The 25,867-nt window shown below is 35.5% G+C and overlaps 1 protein-coding gene across 1 annotated transcript; it reads right to left on the reverse strand.

The window, feature by feature from the left end:
- Window positions 1–23,913: 23,913 nt before the first annotated feature.
- LOC129899825 (uncharacterized) lies at window positions 23,914–24,420 on the reverse strand. The gene is made up of 2 exons (XM_055974835.1): window positions 24,355–24,420; window positions 23,914–24,240 (listed from the first exon to the last, which is right to left on the reverse strand). Exons 1-2 carry the CDS (start codon window positions 24,418–24,420, stop codon window positions 23,914–23,916), a joined length of 393 nt encoding a protein of 130 aa, XP_055830810.1.
- Between the last annotated feature and the right edge of the window lie 1,447 nt (window positions 24,421–25,867).

Raw genomic sequence — 25,867 nt, forward strand, 5'->3', positions numbered from 1 at the left:
GTTTTTAACATTGTTCCAACTGTAGAGACCGTCTCGTCCCGGCCCAATAAGGGTACCGGGTCAAACTCGGCCCAGCTCGATAATCGATGAACCAAAAAACAGACTAGCCTGGCCCACTTAACACCCATATCCAACACTTCAAACAATCTGAAACAAACCTACACTAATAAAAGATGTAGAAAGAATAGTATTAATACATCACACATACTGAGTAGACATCATACACCGACCTAGATTAGTTTCACATAAAACATCATAGAAATCAACAGAAATTACTATGTAATTAAATCATAACATTATATTTGTAACGACTTATTAGGTCGTTTTGAGTACAAGAACTTCTTATTTGATAAAATACTCCTCCCGTAAATTTTTAATGAGTATTTTGGATTATTCAATTACTACGATTTTAGTTGAAGGGTAACTTTAGATAATTAATTTAATAGGTAGGCTAAATTTAAAATTTATTTAATACCCTATACTATTTGTCTTATATTATTAAAATAATTAGTGGGATTTGTCACTTTTAATACATAAGAGATTAGAAAAGAAAAGAAAAAGGAGAAGAACTCCTTGTGCGGCAGCAAAAAGGAACAATCAAAGGCTTCAGGTATATATATATATATATATATATATATATATATATATATATATATATATATATATATATATATATATATATATATATATATATATATATAACCAATTCCTAATCCCAATGATTCTATATATGGATAAATGGTCATAGTACTATTATATTAATAATTGAAGTGGATGAGAAATTGAAAGTGCAAACTTCACATGGTTACTATAACGTTTTGTTTGTTTTGAGTTTTTTGAGGGGTCAAGTTTTAGTTTTTATCATTAACTAATAATTAGGTTATGATTGAGTAATGATGGTAGGGTTTGATATATATGAATGTATGGCGTATGGTTGAGGTTATGAAATGGTTGTTTCCAGTGAATTGTTTATAAATGGATCTTCGTTGTTTTTCAAGATTTTTCTTATTATTATTATATTGTGATTCAAGTTTTGATATATTTATAGAGGTAGTTATAATTAGGTGTGTTGTATTATATAAACACCATTAGATTTACATTATTTGGAGGAATTGAGACTTAACCCTAGGCTTGATATTTAGGAAACTGATTATGGATTTGAGTGAGCTTTTGGGTCTAGGCTAATATAAATGTCTACATACTCATTTACTTATGAATATTGCATACTTGATAGACTGGGAACGTTCTAAGGCATTGAAAAAGGGAAAGGCATTGGTGAATTAGCTTGCTTGACTTCGGTTTTTCAGTTGAGGTAGGCTATGGTTTATTCTAAATCATACATAAACTCTTAATGGTGATTGATAGTCATTGAGTAATGTGTGAAGTTTACTATGCATTTAATTATTGTGGTTTGCATGATTGATAAATTGTGGTGATTGTCTATATAATCCCAAGACAGTGAACTCTATAATATTGAACTTGTCCTATCAAAAGTGATGTCTTGAATAAAGAAGTCTTGATGAAATATTATTAATGAAGTAGAATATGATAGTAAAGAATGATGAATTAATTATATTCGGATTGGGTGTCACGAGCCGATATAATATTATTGGATCAAGTGTCATATTCCGGTACGGTAATATTAAAGGAAAAATAATTAAATGACTTAATACTACCTAATTTCAAATAACTTATTTCCCAAAAGAGCGTGGTATGGAGGCCTGAGTCCTCATGTATACTCTTGATATTGTTGACTGATTACGTAATTATTTCATTGTCTTAACACTTGATCTTTATCTTGTTGCTTGCCACCTGTTAAGTGCTATAGTTGATTTTCTTCTATTACTTTTTGCATATGATTTCTATTTTGAGTCAACCCATGATACCTACTAAGTACATGTTGCTCGGTACTGACCCCTACTTGTATTTTTCTTTCTTTTATTTTGTGGAGTGCAGTGAATGTGCCATCGACTTCGAATCGCCCTCAACTTTAGCCAATCTCCAGCATAACAGATTTCAGAGTGAGCTATCCTCCTAGCTTGTATTAGAATTTCTCTTAGTCATGCATGATGTCCTTAGTATTCGGACACAGACTATTTTATTTGTTTATTTTTAGTTGTTTGATACTCTTCGTCTTGATGTTTTGAGATTAGATGTCCTTGATGTGATGACTTTTAGATTTTGGGGAATGTATGTAATAGACTCTAGTGGTTTTGTTAGTTCTTACTTTCATAAATTGAGCTTCTGCATTATTGTCATATTTTATAAATTAGGGTTTATATTGTTGGTTCTCCCATCTAGTAGGTTAAGTGGGTGTCTTTCTGGCCCATTTTGGGTCGTGACAAATTTCGTATCAGAGTTTTAGGTTCGGCGATCTCATCACACAAGGACATGTCTAGTAGAGTTTTGTGAAATGGTACGGGGACATATTTATTTTTCTTCGAGAGGCTATAGGACCTTAGGAAAACTCTATTCCTTCTTTATTTTGTGTTATTACAATCTAATTGGTATCTAAGTGATACAAATTGGTAACTGACCTTTTTAACTCTATTTCGCAGAGTTAGCCATTGGGGCTGTAGCCAGAGGGGGAGTAAAAATGAGAGGTCACGAGAGAAAGCCCATCAGAGGCAGAGGTCAGGTAGCTAGGCCAGCCAGGAAATGAGCAGCGACCCCTTCACCGGCTGATGAGGTATCTAGAGAGGATGTTGAGGTAAAGGATGAGCAGGTTCATCAGAAAGAAGCACCATCCAAGCCTACTCCATAGATGATCCACCAGGTTCTCACTTATCTTTGTGGGTTATTCGATCAGGGACAAACGCCCCCAACACCTCATATTCTGGGAGTACAACATGTAGCTATTATGGCTCCCTACATGAATACATCCTCAGGAACAAACATGTTTCATCGATTGACTACAGGGCCAGTAATGACTAGTGACCAACATGATCTCTTTGTTAAGTTCTTGAAGTTGAAACCCCCAGTCTTCAAGGGTACTGAATTTGAGGATGCCTATGATTTCCTTGTCGATTGTCATGAGCTACTTCATAAGATGGATATAGTAGAGCGATTTAGTGTTGAGTTTGTGACATACCAGTTTCAGGGAGACACCAAGATGTGGTGGCGGTCTCATGTTGAGTACCGACCAGCAGAGGCACCACCTATGATTTAGGCAGCTTTTTCTGACTTTTTCATAGAGAAGTATATTCACCGAACCTTGAAGGACATGAGGAGAGATGAGTTCCTAAATATAGAGCAAGGGAGGATGTCTATTGCAGCCTATGAGGCCAAGTTTCGTGTCTTAGCCAGATATGCTACTCAACTTTGCTTCAGTCCAGAAGAGCGGATTCTCCACTTTGTGAAGGAATTGAGGTCAGATTTACATATTCCATCTTTGCAGGTAGCTGCTTCAGCAAATCTTTTCAGTAAGTAGTTGATTTTGTGATAGAGGTGGAGGGGGTGAAGCCAGATGACTTTGCCAAGGCGACCACATTTAAGAATTTTCATAAGGGAGGTGAGTTTAGTGGTTCTTACTCCATATGGAAGAGTTCTAAGAGTTATTTGTCCCATCATATTCAGTCTTCATTGCAATTTCAGATGGAGGTCCATCAAAGACTAGTCAGCCTTTTTCTAATTTTGGGGGTTATCTTCAGTTTTCTTCGTCTTCACAAAGACCCACTCTTGACCCTAAAACTTGTTACGGATGTGATGAGCCTGGGCATATCATAAAATATTGTCCGAGGAAAAATCAGGCTTGGTATGATCAAGGTTATAGAGCCCCAAAAGCTAGAGGTGGAGGCGGCTATGGTAGGGTCCGTTATTCTAGAGGATGTGGTGGTCGCTAGTCCGATTGAAGTGGAAGGTAGGTTGGAACTACTAGAGTACAGCCTGACAGGGGCAATGGTAAGACGGGGGACAGAGCCCATTGTTATGCTTTTCCCGGGAGGTCAGAGGCAGAGACATCCGATGCTGTTATCACAGGTATTCTTCTGGTCTGCGATCGCATGGCTTTCGTATTATTTGATCCTGGATCCACCTTTTCTTATATATCTTCAACATTTGATGATGGACTTGATTTGCGTTGTGACTTATTTGATATGACTATTCGTGTTTCTACTCTTGTCGGTAAGTTTGTGCTAGTTGAGAAGGTGTATAGGTCTTGCCTTGTGACTTTTGTGGGGAGTAGAATTTATGTATATTTGATTATTCTAGATATGGTTGACTTTGATGTAATCTTGGGTCTGACTTGGCTCTCTTTAAATTTTGCTATCTTTGATTGCAATGCTAAGACCATGACCTTGTCTAAGCCTGGAATGGATCAGTTGGTGTGGAAAGATTGTTATGTCGGAAAAAGACGAGTTTAAAATCAATTTCATCTTTTAGAGAAAGAAACAATTTTAGTAAAAGAAGAGTCACCACATAATGTTTTAAAGAAATTAAGAAAACTTAATTTAAAAGACCCAAACAGATTTAAGTCTTAAAAATTTAGAGAAAAAGGTACGAGGTTCATATTACTATTTTAAGAAAGTTTTAGCACTTAAAATAGCCGTTAACATGCGGTTATCCGACGATTTAAAAATTATTTGACTAATTTTTGGGAAAATATATTTTAGCAAATATCGAAGTAAACAATTTGAAAGAAGTATAAATTTTAAAATATTTAAGATAATTTATAAGAGTGATAGACTTGGTATAAAAATGATGAAATAAAAGAGGAATAAATAATTTAAATGAAACAAATGATCATAAAAAAATGATTTCTCTTCAAGGAATTTAATTAAGCTAAACTAAACTATTAATGTTAGAATTAGGATAAAATTAACTAATTAAATAATAGTAAAGGAAATAGAAATTAGTGGCGCCTAAAGTGAAATATTTTAGTTTTTAACATTAAACTACCCTCAAACATGTATAAACAAAAATATTTTAAAATAGACAAGAAAAAAATATATTTATATATTCATATTCTTCGGATCAGCGCTGGCTTATTAATCGGAAGACAAAAATATAGTATTTTGTCATTTTCTGCTCGGGTCGACTTCCATCATTTTCGAAGGGCCTATCTACCCCTATCCCTCCTAAGTTTATTTATTGTTGTAATCCTAAAATGATCTAAAAGAAATAATAAAATCTAACGTCCTAAAAGATGTCTAACGTCCCAACTTAATATCCAAGAGGCATTGGACGTAGTATTAGGATAGGTTTTAGACTAAAGAAAATATAGTCATCCTAATTAGACACATCGTCAAACAAAACAAATGGGACGAGCAGTTAGCACATAAAATCTCAAGTAAGCCTCTAGATTAATTATTTAGCATGCTTAAAAACACAGATAAATAGTAAAGGTCATAATAATCATGTGTGTGCGTATAATCAAACGTACGTATTGTAAATATAAAAACTTGAATAACATAGATGACAAATTTTATTATTTTAAATATATGAAGGCAATGTTAATTACAAAGGCGTTTGTAATAAAACAAGGTATGCTTGATAATTTAGTTATTAACTAATAATGTTTCTAAAATCTTATTAACATATTTTTAGTTAAGAGTATGCTGAAAATTTATTAAAATACTATAGATATGATTTCTATTAAAATATAGACATGATTTCAAAAAATAGGATAACATGACAAATATTTATTAAAACCCTATGGGCATGACTTCTGCACATAATATTATGAAAAATATTCAAGAAGGCTTACTGACATGATATCTATTTAATTGGCGTGTTAGAATTATAATACTTATAAACATGATAAAATATGTTGAAAATATTGTTAGGTCCCATGGACCTAATATGCTCAAAATATTAATTAACAATATCATAGACATGCTACATGAAAATTATAAAATTTTATGACCATGGTTTCTAAATAAAGTATGCATTGGAACATTTATTAAATCCTATAGACATGGCTCCTATATAAATCAATATGATGAAAATATTTGAAATCTTATAAGCATAATTTAATTCCTATAAAAATACTAAAATATTCATTAAGTCTTATAGACATGATTTCTATTATAAAGAATATGATGAAATATTTATTAAAACTATAAGCATGATAAATACCTATAAACATGATTGTTACATGATAAAACATGCTAGAAATATTGTTAGAACCCATGGACCCAATAGGCTCAAAATATTCTTACCAACATGATTTCTATATGCTTGAAATAATATTAAACCCCATAAATGATATCTAGGTGATTAGCATGTTGAAAATATTAATTAACAATATTATAAGCATAATAAAAAATTATGAAATTTTATAACCATGACTTCTAAATAAAGTATGCATTGGAATATTTATTAAATCCTATAGATATAGCTTCTCTAAACACATTAGTTTTTCCTAATATTTAGAACACATTTTTTGCGACTTTGCTGAAAATATTGGGTAAAGTCTATAGATATGGAATAATTTGCACGTCGAAAATATTAGTGACTGTAAATATGATTTTAAATAAAGAGAATGTTCTGATATAAAATTGATTAATTAACAATTATTCAAATAATATGAGGATTAGTAATTCAACTCAAAAGACAAAAGTCTAGGCATATTATTACTTTCATATATATATATATTGAAAGACATTTCAAGAAGTTTTTTTAAAAAAATTAGATGATACATTTTAAATGCATAGCGAGGATAGTAAAATAAGATTTAATTTTTTCAACATTTTAACAAATATAAAATCAGTGAACTCATTGATATTTTTGCTTTAAATTAGATCTAATCACGATGTTAGTGGCATGATTTTCGTATGATTCTAAACATGCTAAAAATATTAAATAAATCTTATGTATATAATATCTAAATGTAAGATGATAAATCAATTTATGTGAATAAATCTATGACATCTAGATAGGTATAATCATGATATTGCAAATTGTATGAGTAGCCCTACGATTTGATTTAATAGACAAAAAGTTATTTATGGTCATGATTTCTAAAGAATAAACTACTTTACCCTATTTCTTTTTTTCTGAAACAAAATGATTTTAAAGTCATTACCAAACACAAAAAAAATAAAAATTCCAATCATGATGTCTACCACTAGAAATTGCATGCTAAAAAAAAGAAGTCATAATTGTTGATAAAATTTAAGCATACGTCATTGAGGATTTTAATAATATTCATATAGGCATACCTTCAGACATACACAAATAAGTTGCGATAAAAATATATCAAGTAGCACGTAATTCCCTCCCCCCTTTAGACAGTCCCCAAATATTCATTATTATGTAGAGTATAGTTTACAAGATTATTACAAACTAAAATAAAAGGTAAGCGAATAAAATAATATAAAAGACGTAAATGAAATAACGGCATCTTAAACCTTTGGCAACTCTTCGTATCATGAACTTTGAAGTTTGAACCCTGCTAAATTATAGAAAAAATATAAGCAGTATACAAATATATAGAGGTATGTCATGATTATATAATTTTACTACAACAAAACAAACAAACAAAGCAAGAATACGTTTCAAAATAATAAATCAATAAAGGAAAGTGGGGACTAATCTGGATACTTCATATATTTATTTTAACAAGATATAATATGTAAGAACCCTAAAAGTAAAGACTATACAATAAAAATAGGAAAAGAAGTACTAACCGGTTAATATGAGTTTGATTAATATGCCAACGGAGAGCGGTAGCAATATCCGAGATCCAAACAAGTCGAAGTAGCAAAGAGGCAAAAGAAAGAACTTAAAACCTTCCCTCTGTTCTAATGTATTCTTTTATTTTCTTATGTCTTTCTTTCTTTTGTTTTTTTCCTTTGTTTTTTTCTCCCTCCTTGTCTCAGTTAGAGATGTCTTCTTTTATAATGATCAAAACCAATTCCAGCAAGAAAATCAATAAGCCCCTATTTTAGTAAGACTTTTTCTCCCAAAATAGTCAATAAGAGGAGCCTAAATTTCAAAATAATTATCACACTTCAACGACAAAATCAAATAAAATTTCAAGCATAAAATCTGTCAAGTTTTTCAACCACCAAATTAATTATCATGATTTAGTCAAATTAAAACAAGCCTTATTTGAATAGATGGTGAAAAAGTCAGAAAAATAACTAATAAAATCCCAAAAATGATGCAAAGAGGGACCCATTATCAATAATTATAAAGAAAATATTACTTAATTTACAAATCAAGTTATGCCATAATTAAGCTGAATACGCATATTTTTATAATTTCAACAGGCTGTAAGATTAATTGAGAAAATGACATAGACCGAAATTAGTGAATAATCAATTTCATAACAAAACTACTCAAAATTTCCAAATACCCACCTTAATACTTCTCAAGAGGCCAAAATATTAACAAAAGTAATCAGGCAGATTTGCAGACACAAATGGAGATTTGGACACAAAATATAATTGAACTAATTGACGAAGAATTTGAAAACTATAGGAATTCACACTTAAATTCGTAATAAAATAATTTTTGCTTGAATTAGACCTGCATAAAAAATCATACAGACTGAATTGAAATCAAATTTAAAAGTAGGAACTTGTGAAAATAAGAACATGATCCTGGACGGAACTGTCAAGATCCGTCTTCAGCACGCCACAGATCTGAAGCGTCGTTCAACCAAGTTCTACCCATGGTGTTCTTCGTCGTTGTCTCAAACTTCGCCGGAACTCCTCGTTGCTGCTGCTGATGTCGATGGTGGCGTTGCTACTGCTGCTCGTCGTGGGATAGTTGACTGGAGCATCGCTGGAGAAGAAACAGCAGTAGTGGATGTTGTGTGGTGTTCGTTGGTGGTTGCTGGCACTCGCATACTGGTGGAGCTGCTGCAGTTCGCCATAGAAGCTGCTGCTGCTCGTTGGTGGAGCTGCGCGTCGTCGATGTTGTTGTTCGACGGCAAGAAGAGGAAGAGCGAAGGAGAGAAAATAAAGAGACAGCGTGAGAGAGAGATGAGGGAACGCGAGAGCGTGTGTGCGTGGGGCTACTGGAGTGCAGCCATGGGAGGGGTTGTGGCGGCGATGGTCTTCTTCTCTTCTTTGGAGAAGATGAAGACCCCAAAAATAAAAATCTTTTAGGGTTTTCTATGTTTGATAGTTGCAAATTGTACCCATAATCCTAGCCGTTCATTAATTTTAATGAGCGGTTGGGATTGATTATTGATATTTGATAAAGATGGGATGGATGGATATGATTTAAAGATATATTTAAAATTTGAATTTGGGTTATATATGAATTTAATCTAGGCTAAAAATTAAAATGAATAGGACTATGCTTTAAATAAGATGGAGAAAAAAATTTGAATAGATTGCTATCTAATTAATAACCATAATATATATATTGAATAGGTAAAATCATAAACTTTACCAAGTAGTAATATTTTTATACATAAAGTAACTACTTATGTATACGCTACGTAAATATATGTATATGTGTATATAATGTACGTATGTATATAATACGTACTAAAATAAATGCATAATTAATATAGTTATCTAAAATATATAATAAAGTTAATTAAGTAATAACTTTATGCAGATGTATACTAGACGTATCGAAATAGATATGTAACATGTATATATTAATATGAATAAATAAATTATAAAATAAACTTAGTTAAGAAATATTTTTTATATAGAGGAAATACACACGTATACAATATATGCTAAATAGACACGTAAAAATATTTGAATATATGAGGCTCGTTATTTGAAAAATAAAAATAGTAAAGATAATAGTTATAATACTAATAAATAGCAAAAATATTATGGCTTACGAACGTAAAAATATACGTTTTGTTGGGTAAAACTAAATATAATTTATTTATTTGATAAAGAAATAATTTTAAGAAATGCCTATTTATTAAGATAGCAATCCAAAAAGTAGTTATGAGTTGGTCGAAATTGGGTGTCAACAACTGTCCCTTTCTTTGAGTAGGGTCGATGAAAGAGATCCTGAGCAAAGAAAATTGACAAATCGAATTTTGACCGACCACATCTTCCTCTTCTAAAAATGAGATTTGGTATGGACTTTAGAAAGTTATGATCGAACTCTGGTATCGAGTTTCCTACATATTTCAGGTTTTATGAGAATTCAGGCCACTTGTAGTTCAATACGCTTAATTTGGTGCACTATTTTTTTAAAGAATACAAAAGTTTTCCTGGTTTCGAATTATGGTGAGACCAGATTCTTGAGAATAAAATGAGAAAGTTTGTTGGAGTACAGTCGGGTTTTCAACATCGAGCTCGCCTACATATCCTTAAACTTAGGAATCAGACTGCTTGTAGTTCGACTCAATCGGTTGAAAAGGAAATCTCTTATGCTATGATAACCTTCGGTTGGAAGGAGCGATACATGAATCGAGCATGAAAAATAGGCTTGCAACCTCTTATCCATGAATGTGGCTAGCTTTACACCCATAGTTAAGAACTTACACGGACATAATTTCCAAAGCTCTTGGTGTATTGTCACTCAGATGGAGAAATTGTTTCCGGTGACAAGTTAAAACTTTCCAGAGCGAAATTGAAGTTAACAAACTCAAAGGGATACCACATGCCTTCTGGTAGGGGTGTGGTGTGGTGGAAGTTATTCTTCAACTTCTGTCCCAATTTGCTACTAAGAAAAGTTCTACGTTATGCTGCATTCTTCTTGATGTCGTCCGCACCTGTGGTTTAATTGAGAATCTATCCTCTTGGATGCTCTCGCCAAAGACTAAAATAAAGCTCATTAATAGAAAAAATGTAATTCAAAGGAAAAGATAGCGTCGTTACAATGTTGGCGTGTCAACCTCCTCCGGTTTTGACGTAGAGCAAACAAAATGTATTTCCTAAGTTGATATACTTCAATTTTGATGTAATATGCAATGAGTTGATCTGATGCGATATGAAGATAAATTAACATGATATAAAGATGGCCTTTCGGCAATGGCATGATAATGGCCCTCTCGGCAATGAAATGATAAATGATGGCCCTCTCGGTAATGATATGATAAATGATGGCCCTCTTGGCAATGATGAATGATGGCCCTCTTGGCAATAACATGATGAATGATGGCCCTCTTGGCAATGACATGATGAATGATGGCCCTCTTGGCGATGATAAATGATGAATAATGGCCATCTTGGCGATGATAAATGATGAATAATGGCCATCTTAGCGATGATAAATGATGAATAATGGCCCTCTTGGCAATGATGAATGATGTCCCTCTTGGCAATGATGAATGATGAATGATGTCCCTCTTGGCAATGATGAATGATGGCCCTCTTGGAAATGACATGATGAATGATGGCCCTCTTGGCGATGATAAATGATGAATGATAGCCCCCTTGGCGATGATAAATGATGAATAATGGCCTTCTTGGCAATGATGAATGATGGCCCTCTTAGCAATGTTGAATGATGGACCTCTTGGCAATGTTGAATGATGACCCTCTTGACAATGACATGATGAATGATGGCCCTCTTGGCAATGATATTACCACCTTCGGTAATATAATATGAATAAAACAATATCATCGTATACAACATCACACCATCATATACGACATCATATCATCATATATGGCATTATATCATCGTATACGACATTATATAATATGAATAATATAATATGAATGGCCCTCTTGGCAAATGATATTACCACCTCCGATAATAAAATGAATAATAAAAATATGAATGACCCTCTTGGCAATGATATTACCACCTCCGGTAATATAATATGAATAATAAAATATGAATGGCCCTCTTGGCAATGATATTACCACCTCCGGTAATATAATATGAATAAAATAATACGAATGGACCTCTTGGCAATGATATTACCACCTCCGGTAATATAATATGAATAAAATAATACGAATGGCCCTCTTGGCAATGATATTACCACCTCCGGTAATATAATATGAATAAAATAATATAAATGACCCTCTTGGCAATGATATTACCACCTCTGGTAATATAATATAAATAATAAAATATAAATGGCCTTTTTGGCAAAGATATTACCACCTCCGATAATATAATACAAATAATAAAATATGAATGACCATCTTGGTAATGATATTACCACCTCCGGTAATATAATATGAATAAAATAATATGAATGGCCCTGAGGATGGAGAATATAATTTGACGTCATTGTGGATGCTTGCATTGAAAGTTGCTCCTTTGCATTTTCCTACACTCAAAAGAAAATAAGTAATAGACACATTGTCGTTTTAACTAACGACTGAGCAAAAAATCTTTAGGGAAAATTCTTGAAAATGTGTACAAAGTGCCTGATCACTTTGACATTAGTGTGTGAATGTCATGCTCATTTTCGAACACTTTATATTCATTGTGGCTCATGTATTGCTAGAGATTTGAACGAGGCATTGTTGTTCATTTTTTGAATGTCTCCTTTTCGTCTGACGAATCTTGGTGACAAAATTATCTCTTTGAAAACTGTTTGTTCTTTTAACTTCTTTGTACTTGCTGAAAGGAGGGATATGGTGATCTTTTATAAATCTGCATCCACAGAAAAATTGTTAGTTTTGAATGAATTGATTTGTGTTGAATTCTCCGTTTGTTGTCTCCTTGTCTTGCGATCTTCGATCGCTTGCTCTGATTCCCCACTTCTCGGTAGATATAAGACTAAAATATATTTATGCAAAATGTTTGATGTATCAAAAGCTTTAAGAGAGATGAGTTTTTGAAAAGCAATTTGAAAGGATCACTGCCAGATGTCATGTCACACATAGCCTAAATGAACGTCCTTGATCCGAAACTTTGAGCAGGCTTGATATCTTATTCACAAAATTTTTAAGGATTCTTGGGACATTCTGACATAGCTAGAAAGTTTTTGTAGTTGACTCTGAACTCTGATGGTGCTAGAGATTATTGAGGTTGACATTGACCTTCCAACAATGTCAGAGATCATTCGAGGCCAACCTTGAACTTTGAAGTTGAGTAAAACCTTCTGATGCTATTAGATAAAATTTTTGAGGTCATCCTCAAAAATTTCTGTCCCAGTTAGATGTCTTGGTAAATATCATACTACCAATAAGAGATTTGCAGAATTTTTGAGATCCTAGCAAAAATTTTGTCTCAATTACTTTTCTGATGCACCTCAGTCTTGTCTTCTTTTGTGAAAAGATCTTCTTTAAAATTTTTGAGTCCCTCTCAAAATTCTGTCCCAATTTCTATCATAAATAGAGAACTTATGGAAGATATGACCGAATTGTTGTGCGCCTACGTATCCCGTTGAGGCAGAAATCAGGTCAAACGTAGTTCCCCTCTCGGGAGATAACTGAGGAATAGGGAATTTTAATAAGAAAGTGATCGAAGCCGACATAGGCCGCTTACATATCTCATTCTTGAGAATTTAGGTCAGACGTAGTTCATTACAAATAGGAGGGCTAATTTTAAAATAAACAAACACAAAAGTGATTACAAGAAAACGACACAATTACAAAATATTGAACCTTCAAACATAGTACTCTTGACGGTAACTGAGTTGATTGGGTTCGGCCACTCTTGGCCATCAATTTCGGACAATATTAAGGCACCTCCAGACAACACTTTGCGAACCATGTAAGGTCCTTGCCAATTTGGCGCGAACTTTCCTTTATACTCATCTTGATGTGGAAAAATGCATTTGAGAACCAACTGACCAACTTCAAACGTTCTTGGTCTCACTCGCTTGTTAAAAGAACAAATCATGCTTTGATGGTTTAGTTGACCATGGAAAACGAAAGTCATTCTCTTTTCATCAATCAAAGCCAAATGTTCAATTCAATTACGAACCCAATCGGTGTTGCTCAATTCAACTTCTTGAATGATTCTCAATGAAGGTATTTCCACTTCAGCGGGGATTACGGCCTCCATCCCATACACTAGCAAGTATGGGGTTGCTCCAATTGATGTTTTGACAGTCGTGCGGTATCCTAACAAAGCATATGACAACATCTTGTGCAAACCTCTCTGATTGCCAATCATTTTTCTCAAGATCTTTTTAATATTCTTGTTGGCAGCTTCCACGGCTCTATTCATTTAAGGATGATATGCGGTTGAGTTTCGGTGATTAATCTTGAATTGCCCACATATCTCTTTCATCAAATGGCTATTGAGATTTGCTCCATTATCAGTAATGATGGAATCCGGTATTCCAAATCTATATATTAAATTGTTACGGACGAAGTCTACTATTACCTTCTTTGTAACTGATTTATACGAGGCTGTTTCCACTCACTTGGTAAAGTAATCAATAACAACTAAAATGAACATATGTTCATTAGAGGCGGATGGCTCTATTGGACCAATGACATCCATACCCCAAGCCACAAATGGCCAAGGAGAACTCATGGCATTGAGTTCGTGAGGAGGTACTCGAATCAAATCACCGTGCACTTGACATTGATGACATTTTTGCACATACTTACAACAATCATGCTCCATAGTCATCCAAAAATAGCCAGAATCGAAGGATCTTCTTCGCCAAGGTAAGCCCATTCATGTGAGTTCCACAAACTCCCGCGTGAATCCGTTCGAGAAGCTTCTGTCACGCCTCGAGAGGGTACCCTAGGCGTGGACGGTACTCAAAAACCACCTCTGGCTTCCGAGAGAACCACTTGGTCTCATTACTCATTTGTTCATCAGCGGAAGACTTAATAATACTAATGTGGGCTTGTCATAATCAAAGGAAAAATAGATAATTCTTAGAAGAAGTAGTTTCTAAGGAGAACTACTCCGATTACATCATCAAACTCTGTCTATGAAGCCTCTAATACTCTTAGATGGTGCCAATGACATGTCCATGGCTACCTTAAAAGAAATATAATACTCAACAATAATTAAAGGATAAAGAGTTCCTCCGAATACAAGAAGGACTCACCAAATAGCTGAAAAATAATGATCTTCAACAAAACGCCTATTGAGGATCTCTAACACCTGTATCTGCATCATAAAATGATGCAGGTCGAATGACGTCAGTACGTGGAATGTACGAGTATGTAAAATGGCAGGAAGATAAGGACAGATATCAATAAACTCCTCTCAAGAAAACTCATCTCAAAACTCAACATCATCTCAATATCAATATGTAATGCAAGTTTAAAATATAATAATAAAAATAATAGTAATAAGCAATGCTTACTCAGTTGGGAGTTTCTCTAACCGACAACCATCACTTATGAGCTAGCGATGATACAACGAAGCGATGTCGTTGCCACATCCATCCAATACCTTGCCAGGGTAAAGGACATCACCATCTTGGATCCACTCATCAAAGTCCTCATTTTGGGACTTAAGAGGCATAGCCTCCATCCTACGCTGGCTACGTAGTTCTGAGGTTTGAGTCAATTAAACTCTTACCCAACTCGGTGCTCAATACTACTCCCAAAATATGTGCTCATATTAAACTCATCATCTAGTCTCATTGGACTTTAATTTAAATCATCAAACTCATCTCATTTCATGTTCATCAATCATTATACTTCCAAAAAAACATCATTTACATCTCATCAAAACATCTTGCTCAAAATATCATTTTGCTCAAATTCATTCAAACTCAACTCTTTTGCTCTTTTAAAACTCAATAAAATACATATATAGTATTAATTCATATAACTTTCTTTTTATCAATGAAAATCATAAAAAGCCAACATCTTTACTCAAAACATATGTAAAAATATTCATGAACATCAAATCAATTAGGATTCATGGGAAAGTAGCCATGAACAGTAATTCCAATAATATGAGAGATAATAATAATAATAATATTAATGCATAAATATATCAAACTCAATAGAAGAATAATTAATTTATCTAGAATTCAAGATTTGGATAAAACTCAACTATAACTCAATTATAATGAATTTAAATATTGGGCGCATGGACGAACTCAATCAAATGCTATCAAAGCCTTACATACCTTAAATCCGAAGGTTTACTCCGAATTGGAACACTATTGGACCCCTAGCCTTTTCTTCTCGCCGGAGCATTTTGTGTACTACCCGGAGTATAAGAATCACCGGAGTAGTATTTTTATACTACTAAAACTAAAACTATATTTGAGAAGAAGTATATAGAGAAAAGAAATGCTTAAGAAAGCTTGATGAATAAAATGAGGAAATAAGGTGGGTATTTATAGGTGGGAAACAGGGACCTAACAATAAATAAAATAATTATAAAAAAAAATCTAAAAATTTAATGGAATATATTTATGTCATGGATGATGTTAAATGGAGGACAATTTATGTCATGAATGATGTCAAATGTATCTAGATGTTTTCATGGTAGGTAAGATGAGTTCTTTTTAACAGAATACTCTTTGTCGAAGCTGCGTTTGAATAAGATAAATTCCTTATTAGGATTTGGTGTCTTCATAAGAATTGTAGATATGGAAGTGTAGTTTCATATCGTTCAAGAATCAACCAATTTGGATCAACCTACAGTGAGATATGAATTTTCTTCTACAAACACTCAATTCTGTCACAGTACTATATCTTGCAAAGATTAATTTATTTGACCTACTTATACTCCGAATCTTAAGATATGTTCTCATGAAAGTTGTAGGTAAGGATGTTGTGGTTACCAAGAAATTTGAATCACCTAATTAGGACCAACCTATGAAAAGTTATGCCCAAAATACAGAGGCTATATTATTTTCGTCGAGAATTGAAATACCGACATACAACATTTTAGGGGTTGTTACAATATCTCCCCCTTGGGATCATTCGTCCTCGAATGAAGGTGAAAATAGGAGACATAAAGAATGAATATCATCAATATATCAATTTCTCAAAAAAACTCTGATACTCAAATGGTCAATGACTCTAACTCAAGAATAAACATCGATTCAAAGGTAGAAGTAAGGAATATTACCTTGAATATCGTTATCAGAAGGCACAAATAGATGAGGATAGTTAGCCTTCATATCTTTTTCAGCTTCCCATGTAGCCTCTTCAACAAATTGATTTCGCCATAGGACTTTGACAGATGCCACTTCCTTAGTTCTTAATTTGCGAACCTGACGATCAAGAATTTGAACTGGAATCTCTTCATAACTCAAACTCTCTTTCACCCCAATGATCTCAGCTGGGACAACAAGTGAAGGATCTCCCAAACACTTCTTAAGCATAGAGATGTGAAACACGGGATGAATAGCAGCTAATTCTGGGGGCAACTCCAATTCATAGGCTACGTTACCTACCCTCCTCATAATCTGATAAGGACCAATGTAGCGGGGACTAAGCTTTCCTTTCTTTCCAAATCTCATCACACCCTTCATGGGTGAAACTTTCAAGTATACCCAATCGTACACTTCGAACTCCAAATCTCTTCTCCTAACATCAGTGTAGGATTTATGGCGACTTTGAGCAGTCCTCAACCTCTCTTGTATGGTTTTCACCTTCTCTATAGCTTGGTGAGCCAAGTCTGGTCCAATCAACTCAGCTTCACCAACTTTGAACCAACCAATTGGTGATCTACATCTTCTCCCATACAGAGCTTCATAAGGAGCCATTTGAATACTCGAATGAAAACTATTATTGTATGCAAACTCAATAAGAGATAAATGATCATCCCAATTACCTTTGAAGTCAATGACACAAGCTCTTAACATATCCTCCAAAGTCTGTATTGTACGCTCTGCCTGGCCATCTGTTTGCGGATGAAAAGCAGTACTAAGGTTCACTCTTGAACCCAAGCCCTTCTGAAATGACTTCCAAAACTGAGCAGTAAATTGAGCTCCCCTATCAGAGATAATAGACAAAGGAACTCCATGCAGTCTAACAATCTCTCTAAGATACAGTTTGGCATAATCCTCTGCAGTGTTCGTAGTCTTAACTGGCAAGAAATGGGCCGATTTGGTCATCCTATCCACAATTACCCAAATAGAGTGATGTTGTTTGCGGGTTCGTGGTAAACCGGTAATGAAGTCCATATTGATCATTTCCCACTTCCATTCCGGGATCTCTATGTTCTGAGCTACTCCACAAGGCCTTTGGTGCTCAACTTTAACTTGTTGGCAATTCGGGCACTTGGACACAAACTCTGCTATATCTCTCTTCATTCCACTCCACCAGTATACTTCTCTCAAGTCATGATACATCTTTGTTGAACCTGGATGGATGGAATACTTAGAATTATGTGCTTCTTTCATGATTCTCTCCCGAATACCATCAACACTTGGAACACATAATCTTTCTTGATATCTCAACACTCCATCTCCCCCTTTGGTAAAAGCTATTACCTTCTGCTTGTGAACCTTATCCTTTAGTTGAAGAAGAATGGGATCCTGATCTTGCTTTTCTTTCACCTCTGCAACCAGAGATGATTCAGCTCCATTTCGTACTATTGCACCACCCTCACTAGAGTCAATAAGTTGAACTCCCAAACGCGCAAGTCTATGCACTTCCTTTGCCAACTCCTTCTTTTCCTCTTCCACATGGGTTGTACTCCCCATAAATAACCTGCTAAGAGCATCAGCAACTACATTTGCTTTACCTGGGTGGTAGAGAATGCTCATGTCATAATCCTTGAGCAACTCTAGCCATCTCCTCTGCCTTAAATTCAGCTCCTTCTGGCTGAATACATACTGTAAGCTCTTATGGTCTGTGAACACATCCACATGTACACCATAAAGATAATGATGCTAGATCTTAAGAGAAAATACCACAGCTGCCAACTCAAGATCATGAGTGGGGTAGTTCCTCTCATGAGTCTTAAGCTGCCTGGAGGCATAGGTAATGACCTTTCCTTTCCGCATCAATACACATCCCAACCCAACTCTTGAAGCATCACAATAGATTACAAAACCATCCGTTCCTTCGGGTAGGGATAGTACTAGAGTAGTAGTCAATCTAGCTTTCAACTCTTGAAAACTTTTCTCACAAGCATCAGACCATTGAAACTTAGCCTTCTTCTGAGTCAGCTTAGTCAATGGTGAGGATATGGATGAAAATCCCTCAACAAACCTCCTGTAGTAACCAGCCAAACCTAAGAAACTCCTTATGTCGGTTGGAGAGGTGGGTCGGGGCCAGTTCTTAACTGCCTCAATCTTTTGAGTATCAACTTGGATTCCATCCCTAGATATAATATGGCCTAGGAATGCTACAGACTCAAGCCAAAACTCACACTTTGAAAACTTAGCATATAATTCCTCCTCCTTAAGAGTTTGAAGGACAATCCTAAGGTGATTAGCATGCTCACTCTTACTTCTAGAGTAGACCAAAATATTATCGATGAAGACAATTACAAACGTATCTAGGTATGGCTTGAATACTCGGTTCATAAGGTCCATAAAAGCTGCTGGAGCATTTGTCAATCCAAAGGACATAACAAGAAACTCAAAATGGCCATAGCGGGTTCGAAAAGCCGTCTTCGGGATGTCACATTCTCTCACTTTCAACTGGTGATAGCCTGATCTAAGGTCTATCTTAGAGAAGCATGTGGCACCCTGAAGTTGGTCAAATAAATCATCTATTCTGGGAAGAGGGTACTTGTTTTTAATGGTGACCTTGTTTAGTTATCGGTAATCAATGCACATTCTAAGGGACCCATCTTTCTTTCGAACGAATAAGACAGGAGCGCCCCAAGGTGAGACACTTGGCCTAATAAACCCCTTATCTAGGAGGTCTTTCAGTTGTTCTTTCAACTCTTTCAACTCAGCAGGAGCCATCCTATAAGGAGGAATGGAGATAGGTTGTGTATCAGGAAGGACATCAATACCAAAGTCTATCTCTCTATCAGGAGGGATTCCGGGTAGATCCTCAGGAAAGACTTCAGGAAACTCATTCACAATGGGAACTGACTCAAGAGATAGAGTCTGATCATTAATATTTTTGACTCGGACTATATGATATATACATCCCTTAGAGATTAATTTTCTGGCCTTAAGGTAGGAAATAAATTTACCCCTAGGCACTACAAAATTCCCCTTCCACTCTAAGATAGGCTCGTTTGGAAATTGAAACTTGACAATTCGGGTCCTACAATCAACTGAAGCATAACAAGAATAAAGCCAGTCCATGCCAAGAATCACATCAAAATCAACCATGTCCAACTCAACTAAGTCAACCATGGTATCCCTATGATAGATTGACACAGTACAATTTCTATAGACCCTCTCAGCTAAGATAGACTCACCAACAGGAGTAGACACGCTGAAAGGCTCAAGAAGACACTTAGGAAGGATCTCAAATTTACTAGCCAAGTAAGGAGTCACAAAAGATAATGTAGCACCCGGATCAAGTAATGCATACACATCAAAAGAAAGGACTCGGAGCATACCAGTAACAATATCGGGTGCATTCTCTTGGTCTTGGCGACTACCCATAGCATACAGACGGTTGTTTCCCCCACCTGCACTTGAAGCTGCACCTCTATGATTACCTCTATTTTGTGGAGCTGCAGAAGAAAACTGAGCTCTACTACTTCCATCTCCCTGCCTCTTTGAAGGATACTCATTCTGGAAGTGACCTGTCTTTCCACATCCGTAGCAAGCATTGGTGCCCACACGACACTCTCCCAAATGGAGCCTCCCACATCTAGCACATGGTGGTTTCCCTCTAGAACCTTGAGCCATATTTAATTGGGACTGAGAACCCTGAGATCGGAAGTTTTGGTGACTTAGCGATCTCTGATCATACCTGATATTAGGTGTAAAAGCATTTGTTGGGGAAGGTGCATAATTGGAAAATCTTTTCTGAAAGAAAGACTTGTTACCCTTCCCTTGCTTCTGCTCATTCTCATGTCCAGCAGACTTAGCCTTCTTGCTTAGGTGTTCCTCTCGGTCCTTTTTCTTATCATCCTCAATCTGCTGAGCATATACCATCAATCTAGAAAAATCCATGTCAGAAATCATTAGCATTGCCTTACATTCTTTCTTTACATGTTTGCCTAGGCCAGAGACAAACTTCCTCATCTTAGACCTCATATGAGGAATCATTTCTGGGGCATATTTGGACAATTGAATAAACTTCAAACTATACTCTTTCACAGTCATACTCTCTTACTTGAGGTTCACAAACTCCTCAATTTTTGCTTCACGTAGCTCTTGGGGAAAAAAGTTATCAAGAAATGCTCTTTCAAACTCATCCCAAAGAGCAGGCTCTGCATCTTCACCTCTACTTTCTTCCCACTGGTTATACCAGACATTTGCCATATCCTTGAGTTGATAAGACACCAACTCAACCCCCTCGATCTCTGTAGCATGCATCGCTTTTAGTATCTTCCACATCTCATCAATGAAATTTTGGGGGTCTTCATCAACGTTGGAACCCGTGAAGACCGGCAGATTCATTCTCAGAAAATCTCTAATCTTCGTGGCAGCAGACGGCTCTTGATAACTAGAGCTAGGAGTTGGTGAACGCTGGCTACTATTTCGAGCAGCCACCAACTGGGTGAGCATAGCAATTGCTCTTCGAAAATCTTCCTCAGAAGTAGGAGTGGTCTGAACGGTAGGTACTTGGGGTACCTCAGTAGACCTTGCAGGTCGGCCCCTAGTTCTCCGTGGAGGAATCACTGACTGTGGAACCTCAGTGCTGGCAGCGTTTCTCTGACTAGCTGAACGTTTAGGAGGCATGTCTGAAACGTGTAAACGCACAAATTAGAAAGAAAGCTTTTATAGAGTTAAACTCTATCGCACGAACTTAGATTATGAAAGAAGTGAAATAATTCCTAATGTCCTATAGCTTCCTGATTATAAGTGTGGTGCACGACACACCCATAAACAAGACTCTACTAGACACGGCTTCATAGACACCCTAGGACTCTTGAACTCTGTGCTCTGATACCAAGTTTGTCATGCCCCGAGAGGGTACCCTAGGCATGGCCGGCACTCAGAAACCACCTCTGGCTTCCGAGAGAACCACTTGGTCTCATTACTCATTTGTTCATCAGCGGAAGACTTAATAATACTAATGTGGGCTTGTCATAATCAAAGGAAAAATAGATAATTCTTAGAAGAAGTAGTTTCTAAGGAGAACTACTCCGATTACATCATCAAACTCTATCTATGAAGCCTCTAATACTCTTAGATGGTGCCAATGACATGTCCATGGCTACCTTAAAAGAAATATAATACTCAACAATAATTAAAGGATAAAGAGTTCCTCCAAATACAAGAAGGACTCACCAAATAGCTGAAAAATAATGATCTTCAACGAAACGCCTATTGAGGATTTCTAACACCTGTATCTGCATCATAAAACGATGCAGGTCGAATGACGTCAGTACGTGGAATGTACGAGTATGTAAAATGGAAGGAAGATAAGGACAGATATCAATAAACTCCTCTCAAGAAAACTCAGCTCAAAACTCAACATCATCTCAACATCAATATGTAATGCAAGTTTAAAATATAATAATAAAAATAATAGTAATAAGCAATGCTTACTCAGTTGGGAGTTTCTCTAACCGACAACCATCACTTATGAGCTAGCGATGATACAACGAAGTGATGTCGTTGCCACATCCATCCAATACCTTGCCAGGGTAAAGGACATCACCATCTTGGATCCACTCATCAAAGTCCTTATTTTGGGACTTAAGAGGCATAGCCTCCATCCTACGCTGGCTACGTAGTTCTGGGGTTTGAGTCAATTAAACTCTTACCCAACTCGGTGCTCAATACTATTCCCAAAATATGTGCTCATATTAAACTCATCATCTAGTCTCATTGGACTTTAATTTAAATCATCAAACTCATCTCATTTCATGTTCATCAATCATTATACTTCCAAAAAAACATCATTTACATCTCATCAAAACATCTTGCTCAAAATATCATTTGCTCAAATTCATTCAAACTCAACTCTTTTGCTCTTTTAAAACTCAATAAAATACATATATAGTATTAATTCATATAACTTTCTTTTTATCAATGAAAATCATAAAAAGCCAACATCTTTACTCAAAACATATGTAAAAATATTCATGAACATCAAATCAATTAGGATTCATGGAAAAGTAGCCATGAACAATAATTCCAATAATATGAGAGATAACAATAATAATAATATTAATGCATAAATATATCAAACTCAATAGAAGAAGAATTAATTCATCTAGAATTCAAGATTTGGATAAAACTCAACTATAACTCAATTATAATGAATTTAAATATTGGGCGCATGGACGAACTCAATCCAATGCTATGAAAGCCTTACATACCTTAAATCCGAAGGTTTACTCCGAATTGGAACACTCTTGGACCCCTAGCCTTTTCTTCTCGCCGGAGCGTTTTGTGTACTACCCGGAGTATAAGAATCACCGGAGTAGTATTTTTATACTACTAAAACTAAAACTATTTTTGAGAAGAAGTATATAGAGAGAAGAAATGCTTAAGAAAGCTTGATGAATAAAATGAGGAAATAAGGTGGGTATTTATAGGTGGGAAACAGGGACCTAACAATAAATAAAATAATTATAAAGAAAAATCTGAAAATTTAATAGAATATATTTATGTCATGGATGATGTTAAATGGAGGACAATTTATGTCATGAATGATGTCAAATGTATCTAGATGTTTTTATGGTAGGTAAGATGAGTTCTTTTTAACAGAATACTCTTTGTCGAAGCTGCGTTTGAATAAGATAAATTCCTTATTAGGATTTGGTGTCTTCATAAGAATTGTAGATATGGAAGTGTAGTTTCATATAGTTCAAGAATCAACCAATTTGGAGCAACCTACAGTGAGATATGAATTTTCTTCTACAAACACTCAATTCTGTCATAGTACTATATCTTGCAAAGATTAATTTATTTGACCTACTTATACTCCGAATCTTAAGATATGTTATTCATGAAAGTTGTAGGTAAGGATGTTGTGGTTACCCAGAAAGTTGAATCACCTAATTTGGACCAACTTATGAAAAATTATGCCCAAAATACAGAGGCTATATTATTTTCGTCGAGAATTAAAATACCGACATACAACATTTTAGGGGTTGTTACAGCTTCGTAGCTTCAATAGAATCGACACATTTGAGAAGTACCATATCTGGAGTTCTCCTATAAAGGGTTTCTCTACTTGGAAAGAAATTGTTAGCCATTCGACGTATTGCTTTCTTCTGATTGAAAGTCGTATTATCTGGATAAGTTCCTGTTTCTAGATACCTTTTTATGTCAAAATACCAAGGTCTCCCATCTGGTTCTGCTTTGACATGCGAACAGTGAGCGGGTTGTTCTTTCAAATATATCTCCACAGGATCAATATAACTTGTATCTGGATGTTTGATCATTGAGGAGATAGTATCAAGAGCGTCAGCAAATTCGTTCTACAACCTTAGGGTATGCCTAAACTCGATCTTGCAAAACCTTTTACACAACCTTTATACTAACTTCATGTACGGTGTAATCTTCGAATTCTTCACGGCCCATTCCCCCTAAACCTGATAAATCAGTAAATCTGAATCTCCTATTACCAATAACTCTTGAATGTCTTTATCTATCGCCATCTTTAGACCCATGATGCATGCTTCATACTCAGCCATGTTGTTCGTGCAATAAAATCGGAGTTTAGCTGCCATAGGGTAATGTTAGCCAGATTTTGATATTAGGACTGCTCCAATCCCACTTCCTTTATGATTTACTGCCCCATCAAAAAATACTCTCCAACCAGGGTATGCCTTGGAGATATCTTCTCCTACAAATAATACCTCTTCATCGGGAAAATAAGTTCTGAGCGGTTCATACTCTTCGTCTACTAGATTTTCTGCGAGATGATCCGCTAAGGCTTGTACTTTTATCGCCTTTTGGGTCATATACACAATATCAAACTCACTCAACAGCATTTGCCATTTTGCCAATTTCCCAGTGGGCATCGCTTTCCGAAAAATATACTTCAATGGATCCATCTTGGAGATGAGATATGTAGTATATGAAGACAAGTAATGTCTCAACTTTTGAGCAATCCAGGTTAAAGTACAACAAGTTTTCTCCAAAAAATTGTAACGAGCCTCGTATGGAGTAAACTTCTTGCTTAGGTAGTAGATTGATCGTTCCTTCTTCCCAGTCTCATCATGTTGACCTAGCACGCATCCAAATGCATTATCTGAGACAGACAGATATAGCAACAATGGAACTCCTTCCCTCGGAGGAACTAGCACCGACGGATTAGACAAGTAACTTTTGATAGCATCGAAAGCTATCTAACACTCTTCGGTCCATTTTGTCAATGCATCCTTTTTTAGCAACTTAAAGATAGGCTCACAGATCAATGTGGACTGAGCTATGAATCGGCTGATGTAGTTCAATCTTTCCAAAAAGCTCATCACTTCCTTCTTGGTCTTTGGTGGAGGTAATTCTTGAATTGCCTTGATTTTAGCAGGATCAAACTCGATACCCCTTCTACTAACTATAAATCCCAATAACTTGCCGGCTGGCACCCTAAAAGCACTTTTAGCAGGATTTAATTTCAAGTTGTATTTGCGCAGGCGATCAAAGAACTTTTTCAAGTGAGTCAAATGATCCGCACTCTCACAGGATTTGATAATGACATCATCCACATATACTTCAATTTCCTTGTGAATCATATCATGAAAAATGGTCATCATGTCTCTCATGTAAGTGGCCCCAGCATTTTTGAGACCAAATGGCATTACCTTATAATGATACATACCCCATGGCGTAATGAAAGCTGTCTTTTCTGCATCTTTTTCATCCATTAGAATCTGGTGATAACCCACGTAGCAATCCACAAATGACTGCATCTCATGCTTGGCATAATTATCAATGAGAATGTGGATATTTGGTAATGAAAAGTTATCTTTAGGGCTAGCTTTGTTCAGATCTCTATAATCAACACAGATTCTGATCTTGCCATCCTTCTTAGGAACTAAAACAATGTTGGCTAACCAAGTCGGATACTGTGTCACTTCCACCACTCTGGATTGAATTTGCTTG

The sequence above is a fragment of the Solanum dulcamara genome, chromosome 8 (assembly GCF_947179165.1).
Source record: "Solanum dulcamara chromosome 8, daSolDulc1.2, whole genome shotgun sequence".
Taxonomy (NCBI): Eukaryota; Viridiplantae; Streptophyta; class Magnoliopsida; order Solanales; family Solanaceae; genus Solanum; species Solanum dulcamara.